The sequence below is a fragment of the Hipposideros armiger genome, unplaced genomic scaffold (genome assembly GCF_001890085.2).
Source record: "Hipposideros armiger isolate ML-2016 unplaced genomic scaffold, ASM189008v1 scaffold_23, whole genome shotgun sequence".
Taxonomy (NCBI): Eukaryota; Metazoa; Chordata; class Mammalia; order Chiroptera; family Hipposideridae; genus Hipposideros; species Hipposideros armiger.
Genome location: NW_017731373.1, coordinates 5623217 through 5636074, shown reverse-complemented (window position 1 = coordinate 5636074; position 12858 = coordinate 5623217). Strand labels below are relative to the sequence as shown.

The 12858-nt window shown below is 37.3% G+C and overlaps 1 protein-coding gene across 1 annotated transcript in view; it reads left to right on the top strand.

The window, feature by feature from the left end:
- The window catches only part of CATSPERT (catsper channel auxiliary subunit tau), an 87156-nt gene that overhangs the window by 27869 nt on the left and 46429 nt on the right, over positions 1–12858 (top strand). The window contains exons 6-9 of the mRNA XM_019635613.1: positions 2857–2901; positions 3991–4059; positions 5975–6054; positions 9261–9407. Coding sequence (XP_019491158.1) covers positions 2857–2901; positions 3991–4059; positions 5975–6054; positions 9261–9407 — 341 coding nt within the window. The remainder of the gene's footprint in view (positions 1–2856; positions 2902–3990; positions 4060–5974; positions 6055–9260; positions 9408–12858) is intronic.

Here is a 12858-nt window from a genome sequence, read left to right as displayed (position 1 = left end):
TTGGGATGTTATGAATAAAGCTGCTATAAACATTCACGTACAGGATTTTGCAAGAACATATACATTTCTCGGGTTATTTCTGGGATGTAAGGTAGTTGCTTGTGCAGTTTTTAAAGATACGGCCAGACTGTTTTCCAGAGTGGCTGTGCCATTGTACATTCCCATGAGAAATGTGTGAATGATCCAGTTTCTGAGCATCCTCACCTGTATTGTCACTATTCTTTACTTCAGCCATTCTGATAGGTGTGTAGTATATCTCATTGTGGTATTGATTTGCAATTCCCTAGTAACTAATAATGTTGAACATGCTTTCATGAGGGCCTTTTAATTTGATTATCCCACTTTTCCTGAAGTGTTTACATAGGTACAAGAGGCATAGGCTGTTGCACAGGCTCTACCTCAACTTCACAGTAAAAGGTCAAGGGCAGTCCTGTTATCTAGGATGGTTCTAGTCAACAAGTTTGTGCTGATCTGTATGTTCTTCAAAGCTTGAGCTCCATCATTTGCTATTTGGGTCACATGCAGGGATAGGCTATCAACCGTTTGTTTCAGTTCTAGAACTGCTAGCCAGGGTCAAAATCCTCATGGAAACTGATAAAATCTAGTGCTTGGATGAGGCGGAAAGACCTGATGACCAGACCCAAACTGCATATCATGTTTGGAAGCATGGGAGGGCCATCTGATTGTACAGTTATCCTGCTGGTTATTCATGGAGAGGACACACAAGTAGTGTTTAAAACTGCCAATTAGTGTAATTGCTTTCTGAATGTAATTGGCCTGATTATGGAGGACAAAGACTTCAAGTTGAATTAAACAAATTACATAATTTTACATAGCTTAAAGAAACAGTTGGTTGTGGCTTGAATCATTAATCTCTGGTTCCTTCCTCTTCCCAATACATCTTGGTTCCTTTGAGGTTCTGAGAGAAACCAGACACATCAGCTAACTGTTAAGGCTTAGAGTCAATTAAGGCAAATAAGTATATTGGAGTTTATAATATTCCTGTATTGATAATAAAGAGAATGTGATTATTAATTTTGGGGTGAATGGTAGTACTATTTGTGTTTATTTCTTTGGCTATATGATCCTTACTAGATGAGCCTAGGACTAGGTGATAAATTCAACAGTTAGACAGATTGGTAGCCACTGTAATTATTTGAGAAAGACAATAGAGAATTCTAAGGCATAGAAAAGATTGTTAGAGTAATGCTCCCTACAGAATCATACCTCTCTGTAGCCATACTTTTGAGTAGTGTACAGTTTTACCTCCCCTCCTAGGTTTAGCCATGCAACTTGCTTTGGGCAGAGCAGAGCCAAATTCAGGACAGGGAGCCAAAAAGCTCATTGCCACATGTTGAAACTCATCAGAGGATCTGAGTGAAGCCAAGCCTAAATCTCAGTGGATTCGGATGAGATGCACATTCAGGATGAATATTTCAGTTGGCTCCCGTGAAGACTCAGTTGGGCAGATCTGAGTGGGACCTCCAGAAACAACTTAAATAAATTTACCATAGTTAAAAGTATGACTGAAAGTTTACTTTTATATAAGGGAGGTGAATCAATAGGATGAGATCTATGATCAAAAGAAGAGACAGTTTATAAAAGAGAAGAAGAAGAAAAAGGCAGTCTTAGATGTTTCCCCACTCCCCAGTTTGGAAAAGGGAAGCTATCAAGAGCAAGATGCTATAAAGAGCAGGTTGAAGGGTCATTAAAGAAATCAGTTTAAGTTATTTATGAATTTCCTGAGAAATCTTATGATATTATATGAAGAACTTACAGCATGCCCTTGAGTAATGTAATTTTGTTATAAACATTGATGAGACGCCATAGGAACTTAATTAACTCTTGTTTATATCAGTTAGCCTATGGTATCGGTGGTATCTGTTATACATCATTTTGCTTGAAGTCCCAGAACCTATCAACTATGTTGAGTGAAGACTTACTGTTTATGATAAGCTAATTCTGTGTGATGTCTGCCATGGTAACCACCTGTTATTTCACTCATAATGTCTCATCAGGAACTGTTGAATAGGTTCTTGCGGATTGTTAGGTTTTGGGAGTGCAAAACATGTGTGAACCAGGTGCCAGACTTCACTAAATGAAAATGTCTGAAAGACAAGCCAGATAGCAGGAGGCCTAAAAGAGGAAAACCGTACGTGGACGGGATAGGAGGAGGTGTAGAGACTGTTACTCTACCTCCTGACCCTGAGGTGTGTGAACCTTCACTTGAGGGAGGGGGAAGCAGCATCCTTAGGGGTGAGCAAAGTCTCAGGTAAAGCAAAGGGGAATGTTTAGTGGAGCAGATAAAGATGCAAGGTTGTTTGTTAATCATGGAATGGGAATTCCATGAGCCACAATGGAAAATGCTGGGAAGAAAGGGAACCATGGGATTTTGGATTAGGTAGAACTGATAGCACAGCAGAGATGACCAGATATGGTGACCAGGGATACCAAAGGTTTACCTGGTTAAAAAGACCCCAGTAGTCCCTGAGAGATGAGACAAGCACTCAGTTCTGTCATGAGTCAGCTTATCATGTAGATTTATGTTGAAGTGACCCTTCAAAAGGAGTGTAGGCAAGGGAGTTCCTCTAGGACTTCCAAACAGGGGAACTATAACTAGCAGGAACATTTTTGTCTAAAACATAAATGTAAATATTAACATTTATTTTTGGTACAACCTGGAATTTTTATTCTCTTCCAGCCATTCATTATATTTGTATTTTCGCTATTAAATTAATATGTGTATTAAAAATCATTACCTGATTTTTTAAATTTATGCAATGGTTTAGATTATATATAGGCGACTACATGAGTGAATCTATATTTTAGAATTTTATTATTTGTCACTTTTTCTAGAAAGGATGCTTTACTGAAGAATTTCAAATGTTGAATAAAAGCACAGTAAGAACTTTATTGAAATTTCCAAAGTTTTGTGCACACACTTAACATTTCATGTAACTTGACCCTGATACTGTTTGTAGCCTCTGATATTGTTTTTTATTCTTTTGTTACGCTACTAGTCACTGTTTTAATTAATGGAAATGTATTACATAGAAAGTACAATATTTGCTCGCAAAAATCTTCATCTCCACTTTTTTTTTAATGCTGCTATCTTACTGTAAAACAGTGAACAAGAAAATTAGAAAATATTGGGTAAGAGAGTAAAATGCCTCTAGCTGCTTTTTTGATGGCATAGCCTTAGGAGCCTCACTTGCTGAATTGAGAGAATATTATTTTTCTCCTTGAGGAGTTTCTAAAGAGTTATTTATAGTTCCTACTTCAATTTCTTTTTAAGTACTTACAAATGATTATTTTGATTAATTGATCTATTCAGAGAAGCTTCTGCTGCCAAGAGCCAAGGAACATAAAAAACAGAATGATGGACATTTGAAGTCAGAACCTCTGGCACCCCACTTCATTTCACATATGAGCAAGCTGGGTTCAGAGAGATGAAATAACTTGTCTATATCAAAATATTATCTGAAAATGGAAGTGGAGGTGGGAGAAGTGTGAGTAAATAGTTTAAAAAATATATACATGTACAGTAATACCTTAGTTTGCAAGCATAATTCACTTTGGAAACAAACTACTTGTATTGTAAGACATCGCTCATTTACCAAGTTAAAATGTATTAGAAATGTTTGCTTGTCTTGTGGAACACTCGCAAACCACGTTACTCGCAATCCAAGGTTTTACTGTATATGAATATATATCAGCATAATCCTATTAACAACTGTAAATTGATATTCTTTATATTTCAGTCATATAATATTCCTTAACTTTAACATAAACGTTTTTAACATTTCGGGAACTTTATAGATTCTGCTATAGGAGTTCCTTGTATAAATATTTGTTTGTTTTTTAAATCTGGAGAGTCATGCTTTGTTTTTCTAACTTAAAGATTTGTGAAGTAAAAATATCACTTGTTAGCACATCTCCATTAAAATATCTTTCCGATCAAAGAGTAAAATAAATTTGCCATATGTTTAGTTTATCTGCAGGGTGGAGGTAGAATTTATGTTCTCCTATGGAAACTTTGGTTATGGATTTTCACATCAGGTTAGTTCTCCTTTTAAAAATTATTCTACTGCTACTCTTTAGTCAAATCATCCTTTTCTGAGCCTCTATCCTTTCCAGTTTGATAAATTCTTTAAAATAAATATTTTTAAAAGAATGCTGTTTTTCTCCAACCTAAAGAAAAATTAAACTTTCCCATTATTTTCTTATCCATTGAAAAATAATGATCTTTTATTTAGAATGTCTTTATTATAAAACTTGCTCTTGTCTTTGTGTGTGTGTGTGTGTGTGTGTGTGTGTGTACACCCACTTATGTTAATTGAAAACAAAATTATTTAACTATTCAAGAAGTGAGTGTGGATTTTTATATCTAAAAGTATTTATTAAAAATGGAGTCATTATGTTATTCAGATAACATTTTGTATTCTGATCACACATGCTTTTTTCCCCCATGGTTGTTTCAACATCTGGTGTTGTTTGTATCCCCCTTTATTCATCAAGAAAGTAATATGCCCAAAGAAGATATCTTCTTAGCTTTAGCCTGAACCTTTAAATTCACTACATATATCCATGTGGCAGTATAAGAGTTTATACATTAACCTATGTCCTTTTCTTTCATGATGTCCTTAGGTTAGATTCCTAGAGTAGAAATTATTGTCCAAAACAATGAACTTGTTTCAAAGAATTGTTCTAGACAAGGTGTACCAACATATATTCTCACCAAGTGTTTGAAAGAATTCTTGATATCCCTGGATATCATTATCCAAGAATTCTTGATATCCATTATCAGAGCTTTGGCGCATTTATAAATCCAGTCCCATTAGCGATGCTGTTATATAAGGGAAATGACCCCTATAATCTTTCATTTTTAGTTTTTGCTATTTTTTTATAATCTTGGTTGTTTTTAAATTATCAATTGAGAATGCATACAGTCTTATTAAAAAGTCTACCACTTTGTTAACTGAGAAATCTCTGTAAAATGTGTTTTAAAATTTTGCCTATGGTATCTCATAATATTTTTAATATATTTTGAGTCAGAGGTAAGTAATATAGAAATAAAAGCCACTAGGCACAGGCTTTCGTTTTTCTCTGCTTTGACTTTTCTTTCTTTTCTTTCTGGCTATTATATTTTCTTATCATGAATTAGGCCTTACAGAAGCCTCTAATCGTTTAGTCCTTTTTGTGACAGTCATAATTTATGAGCACTAACTTTAGAGGTAGGTTTTGTGTCTGTATATAAATATAACATGTAACAATCCCCATTCGTAGGGAGCTATATCCTTTTCAAATAAAACTGGGCAAGTATTGTTTTATGTAGGTGGACTCTACTACAAACAAGGAACCGAAGGTATTGTGTGGAAAAGGGTGGGAAATACAGGGCCGGTCGAGTGGCTCAGTTGGTTAAGAGCTTACTCAAGAATGTGAGCTCTGAGCAACAGCAGTTTGAGTCCTGGCCTGAGCTGAGCTGCCGCTGAGCTGCCGCTGAGCTGCCGCTGAGCTGCCGCTGAGCTGCCAACAGGTGGCAGAATGGCTGAGCTAAAAAAAAAAAAAAAATGGGAATTATAAAAAAAGTTCAACTTGAGTTTATGTCAAAGACCTTTTCAGTAATATAGTCCCCTACTTACCTGTCATGATAATGTAAAAAAGAGTACTTCATTGAGGGCAAATAAAGCTGTATTCAAATCCTGGTTCTCATATCTATTGGTTAACCTTGAACCAATTACTGATTTTCAGTATTATCTGTAAAATAGGCACAGTTTTCTACCTCATAGGATTATTGAGAGGATTAAATAATATTAAAGATGTAAAATTCTTTGCAGATATTTAGTACTCAATAAATATTAGTTCTTTCCTCCACTCTTAATTCCTTTTCTCCTTATATGAATTATTTAAGGTTTATTTAGTAGTCCTGGAACATATGTAAACAATGTTAAAATATACTTACCATTTTCATCAGTTAAAATCTCTTCAGAAAATTATTGAACCATCCATGTTTATGAATGTTGCACCACCTGCAGAAAGAACAGACCCTGTGACGTAAGTGTTTGAAGCCTTATTAACACAGTCAGATCGTGTGGCACTTAAAACATTTAGGCCTTTTGACATAGCATTGTTGTAGTATTAAGACAGCCAGAATGGGTCAGACTCCAAGGTAAAGAGAACAGTGAAGTGTTTTACTTAAAAAGAAGGGAGAAATTTTGAGTTTCTGGGTAGAGCCCTGGAGAGAGGAGGTATGGAGGTGTGGAGATAAGCAAAAGTAAAGACAGGGCGCCAACTTCATGGCTGAAGGAGGGAAGGGAGCGGTAGTCTGATGAGGAAAGTCAGCCAGTGGGATATTCCTCTTGTAGAAAGAAGTGAGGGACTTTTAAGAATAAAGTGTCTACTAGTTTTTAGTTTTCTGTTCTGCAGCACAGTAGCGTTACCCCCACTTCTATACACTTCAATTGTTACTTCTAAATCTTTAGCAAAAAGTCTATTTATGGTAAAAAATATGTCATTAGCAAATAAAAAATAACTTAAAATATAGTATGTCAACCAGTCTTGAAATTTCAACAGTTAAAACAGATCAAAATAAAATGAGCAGCTGAGAGAGATTTAATCTATAGTTCTAAGAATAAGAAATGGAAAATTTCTAAACAGGACTGAGGGAATTAGGTATAGGATGGGAAGTTACATTCTGAAGTGTTCATTGTCCTAAATAGTCTTACCAACACTGGGTATTATCATTAAAAATAAATTTTGTTCATTTGATATGGTGATTTGTTGAAATAGTAATGTTTATTGATTGTTATTTCCTTATCCATTCATTTATTTATTCAATAAACATTTATTGAATGTATGCTATACCCTCAAGACATTGCAAATACAGATAAATGAGGCCTGGTCCCTGCCCTAAAGTAGCTTATGGTTTAATGCAAACGTAAATTGAAAAAATACTATATATAATATATAATACAAAATGGGATATGAGCCCTCTAGAGATAAACATAAAGAACTATTGGACATAGCCAAGGAACTGTTCGTACTTCTTAGGGGAGTTAGAAAGAAAGTACTATCAAGAAAGGCTCCACAAAAGAAACAGTGTATGAAGTAAAACTTGAAAACTGAGCAGTAGTGCATTGGGTTGACTCTGTAAGGGCGAGGAAACACATTCTCCAAAGAGGACACATATGTAAAAAGCCATAAGAGACTATGTTGTATTGGAGAACCAATACAGTGAGTAGTTACATGTGAGTGGCTAAGAGCATAGGAGCAAGGCAGGGAGCAATGGAAGATGAGCTGGAGCAGTCAGCAGGGTATGGTGGTTAAGAGTTTAGGCTCTAGATCCAGACTGTATGAACTTACACCTTGGCTCTGCCATGTACTAGCCATGTGACCTTGCGCAAGTTACTTAGGCTCTTTGTGCTTCATCAGTTGGATGGGATGCAAATAATAACTACCCAGCTGAGTTACTGTGATGATTAAATAAGTTGTATATAAAGCACTTAGAACATGGCAGCAAATTATAAAATGCTTAGTTAGTTGTTAGACACTTACTAAAGTAATAAATATTTTATCATCGCCATCATCATTATTATAGGTTTTTGCTTCTCAAATGTGAGTAAATTTTATGTTTTGAATACTCAGGAATGTGTCAGGGTAAAACAAAGATACTGGGAAAAATGGTCAATCTTTCTGGAGTATTACTTTATTCAAAATTTTTGAGAGGGAAAATGTTATATTAAAATTAACATCTATGTGTTATGAAATAGAATTTTAAAATTACATACATTTTTAAGATGATAAAATACTTCCAATACATGATGTGTTTATGTCTAACTGCATTAAGTTACACCTCCAGAGACCTTCACTGTCCTCTACCCATAAGAGTTCTTTATTGGAAAAGTTTGGAGGTGCCACAGGAGATATATGTGTAGAACCATTGAAGAACTTTAAGTGGGGGAAATACCATGATCAACTTACATTTTATAATGATTATATCAACAGGATTGAATGTGGACAGAAAGGGTTTAGGATTGGAGGAAGCTGTTGTATTAGTCTACATGAGAGATAATGACAATCTGAACTAAGGAAGTGGCTTAGTGGGTGTGACAGGTAATTTTACATGTGAACTTGACTGGGCCATGGGGTACCCAGATATTTGGTTAAACATTATTCTGAATGTTTCTGTGAGGGTGTTTTTGGATGAGATTAACATTTAAATCAGTAGACTTAAGCAGATTGCACTCCCTAATGCAGGTGGCCTTCATCCAATCAATTGAAGGCTTGAATAGAACAAAACAACCTGACCTTCCCCCAAGAAAGAGAATTCCTCCTGCCTGACTGCCTTTGAACTGGAACATTGGCTTTTTCCTGCCTTCAGACCCAAATGGAAAGAAACATTGTCTGTTCCTAGATCTCGAGCCTATAGACCTTAGGATGGAACTACACAATTCACTCTCCTGGGTCTCCAGCTTGCCAGTTCATCCTGCAAATCTTGAGACTTGTTAGCCTTCATAATCAAATTAGCCAATTCCCTATAATAAATCAATGTCTCATCTTATTGGTTCTGTTTCTCTGGACAACCCTGACTAATATAGGTTTTCATAGTGAGAGTGGCCTAGAGGAACAGAATATTAAGGAAGAGTTTTTTGAATTTGTTCTGTTCTTTCTGGAATTGGCTCTTTAATCCAATTGGATTTAAAAACTCTAATGACTCCATTTCCAGTAGTAAAAAAGAGCACTGATAGTCCATGGCATAATCTGGCAATAGAGATATGCCAAATATCACCATTGGGTACTCCTAATTAACCATTGATAAGGAGCAAAGACCTGGATGACTGTGTATATGAAACTTTCAAACATTTTTGTCAAACTAATGAATATAATGATGATGTTGGCTGGATACTCCTAATGTTGCTGGACAAAGTTGAAAAATAAAAGGATGAGTTCAAGGATTCAAATTCCTAGCTCAAGCATTACATAAATGACCGGAAATAATCTATGTGTGCCCTGAAGGAGACCCTTATCTCCTTTCCCATCCCTGCCGCCATGATCTTAGTAGTAAGAGTACTCAAAAGAGTAGTTCTCTCAGGATTTCTGACTTCTGTCTTCTTTCCTAACTCTGTTCTTTGGTTGTCCAAGGTGGATAGGTGAACTTACAGTGTAAAAAAAAGAGAATGATTCCAAAGTGATAGCTACCACGGGTTTTAGAAGTGTACTTTTGTACAATTTCAATATTTAACTTTATTACCATTTTGCAGAAATGTTATTATACCACAGACAGTAGAATATCCAGCATTCTTATCCCCAGACCTGAACGTTACTGTTGGGATGCCAATTTCAGCGTCCCAGTCCCACGAGCCTCCTGTAGTGCGATTTACAAAACTTCAGCAACAACCTCGGGAAAGGTAAAAAACAACATTTTAAAATCTTATTCATGTGTTATTTATATATTAATTTTTTCCTTTGAGACATGGGCTTGGTATTGGCCCAGAATCTTTTCATCATGGTGATATTTCACAGGTTCAGAAGTTATTCCTGAGTTTTGGTTATCATATTTAGGCACTTGTCTTTAAAAGTCAGTGCTATGGCAGAAAAGAGGTGAGAACTCATTTATAAGGTAGCATCAATCTGAATAAAGAGGTAAACAGGGGCAATCTGAAAATTGTCAAAAAGATGAGATTATTCATGAATAGCAGAGGAATTGCAATTCAGGACATGTAAATTGTAACAAGCTACAGACAAGTCCGCTGAGGGCTTAGGGTAGGCTGTATTTACAGGCAAGGAATGTAAAGGGAGGAAAGTTCATTTGGAGTCTTAAAATAAAAAATAAATGGATACCAGCTTTGAAAATTCCCCAAGCAGACAAAACCAGTAGCCAGTCATACAAACAAAGCTCAATTCAGCTCATTTTGCAAGACCAACTGGACTTGGGTCATTTCTTGTTCATGATCTGGAAACCATAAGGAAAACTTCCCAAGGCTGATATGAGGCCTGACCAATTCCCTATCATTTAAGAAAATTCCAGTATTTTCAGTTTGCTGATAATTTATGGGAAATCAATTTTCAGTCCTTAAGTTTTGTTTTTCTGAGGGCATATGCATGAGATTTTCCATTTGACATCCTCAAGTTCCATTTTAGATTGAAATTATTTAACAAGAGAAAGTATGTTTTATTTCCATATTAATTTGTCTCAAGATATTTTTTATTTTCCTTTTGAGTGCTTTGATCTCCTGATTATTCAGTAGTATGTTGTTTAATCTCCACATATTTGTGAAATTTCCAGTTTCCTCTTACAGTTGATTTCTAGTTTTATAGCATTGTGGTCAGAAACGATGCTTAATATTATTCCAGTCTTCTTAAATTTGTTAAAGACTTGTATTGTGGCCTAACACATGATCTACGAGGTCGGACAATTAAGTTTGTGAACTCATCCTAGAAAAAGTGCTGCATACCTCATTGCTTAATATCACTACAGTCACCTTGGAAGTACTCCCCTTGGGAAGCTATGCACTGATGCCAGCACCTAGTCCACCCTTCAAAGCAATTTTGGAACTCTTATTCTGGAATGGCCATCAGAGCTGTCATAGTATTACCCTTGATGTCCTAAATGTCATCAAAATGTCTTCCTTTCAATATTTCCTGTATCTTTGGGTAAAAAAAGAAGTCATTGGGGGCAAGATGAGGAGAATAGGGAGGGTGTTCCAATACAGTTATTTGTTTACTGGCTGAAAACTCCCTCCCAGACAGTGCTGTGTGAGCTGGTGCATTGTCATGATGCAAGAGCCATAAATTGTTGGTGAAAAGTTCAGGTCGTCTAACTTTTTCATGTAGCCTTTTCAGCAGTTCCAAATAGTAAACCTAGTCTGCTCTTGAACCACTCACTCTATTGAATTTTTCAGTTCAGTTATTGTATTCTGTAGTTCTGTGATTTCTGTTTGGCACTTTCTTATATTTTCATCCTTTTGAAATTCTCACTTTGTTCATGCATTTTTCTCCTGACCTCTATGAGCATCTTTATGACCATTATTTTGAACTCTTTATCAGGTAAATCACTTATCTCTGTTTAGTTAAGTTCCGTTTCTGGAGCTTTATCTTGTTGTTTTGTTTGGAACTTGTTCTCTTTCTTCATTTTCCTTGACTCTGTTGGTTTCTGAGGCTTGGATAAAACAGCCACCTCTCCTGCTCTTGATGGAGCAGTCTCCTGTAGGAAATGAACTTTATCGATTGGCTCAGCCCAAACTCTTAGTTGTTCTCAAACCTTTGTGATCCTTTTTTTTTTTTTTAAGATTTTATTGGGGAATTGGGGAAGGGGAACAGCCAAGTTGTTGTCCTTCAATCTTAGTTGTGGAGGGTGCAGCTAGCTCAGCTCCAAGTCCAGTCACCATCCAGCCACCCGTCGGCAGCTCAGCTCAGGTGCAGCTCACTGGCCCATGTGGGAATCGAACTGGTGACCCTGTTGCTCAGAGCTTGTGTTCTTAACAAACTGAGCTGCTCCGCTGGCCCCTTTGTGATTCTTGAAGCCACCTTCTTTGTTCTTAGTGGCTCCCAGTAAGTAGTTGGGGGTGTGTCAAGACCTGTTAGTCTCCCAAAAGGGAGGCTCTCTGTCAGCACCTAGATTCAGATTGATTGGAAGCTGGACACTAAGGCAGCTACTGGGAAAGTATGTAGTTAAAGCTCTTCCAGGAAGATGGGCTTTTTTTGCCTGTTTCCTTTGTGCTGAGCCTGGGTATATCCCACGGAACTGGGAATTCTCCTGCACCCATTAAGAACTGCTTCTTTGTGTGCTGCAGTCCTGTGGGACTGGTAAATGTAAGCCCCACTGCCTATGACAGCCAGGCAATCCAGGGGCCTATTCCTTCAGTGGCAGCCACAAAATCTGGGGCGCCAGATGTGTGTACAATCTCGTTCCAGGGAGATTCTACTGGTGATTTGGATTGAGCTAGAGGGAGAAGGTAGAGATGTGTCTGCTGGCTTCCCTAGCTTCTAGGGAAGATTGCAGTCAGCTCCTAGGTGCATGCTGAATTAGAAGCTTGACCCCCCCACACCCACACCCCACCCCCTGGGCGGAAAGCCGTGGAAAGTCCTACTGAGCTCTTTAAGAACTATTTCTTTTTTGTTATAGCCTTGTGGATCACATGTTTGCAAGCTGTGTTAGCTTTCAGAGCTAGGTATTTGGGTGGTCTGTCCCTCAGGTGAGAATCTTGAAAGTTGGGGCACTCAGTGGGGGGATCTAAACCTTTTTCTTCTCAGGGAGATGCTGGGGTTTGAGAATTCTTTCCCAATTGTGTGGTGCTGTGCCGGGGTGAAGTTTATGGTGAGAGTGTGTCTCAATCTTTACCCATTTTCATGTGGGTATTTTCTCATTTGCCCAATGTATTGGAGTTGCTTAGCTAGTTTCTGGATTTCTTTCAGGGAATTGTCCCTTTTTAGCTGTAGATTTGGTGTGTCTATGGGAGGAGGTGAGTTCAGGAGCCTTCTCACTGTCTTGGACTGGAATCTGCAAATTTCTCTAATATCTAGGCTTAATAAAACAACTGGATTCTTATAATTAGTTCTCCATTCAAACCAAGTGTCTCCCCAAGCTCCACCTGCAGAACTGTGATGTGTCTGGCTCACAGTGACAGCGGTGGTTGCTGCTCTGCTTTATGTTGAGTAGCAGCACCATGTGACCGCCTTCTTCCTAGCAGAATGGGTCCCACAGAATCGTCTTCCTCCTCTGCTACTGGATCACATGTATCTTTGTTTTATGCTTTCATAATGTAGGGATGTTATCCTGCTCCTATTCTCTTTATTTTTATAAATACTTTGGAATTTGGCCCTGATAGCTCTCTGTTGCTCAGTTTTATATGAAATTGG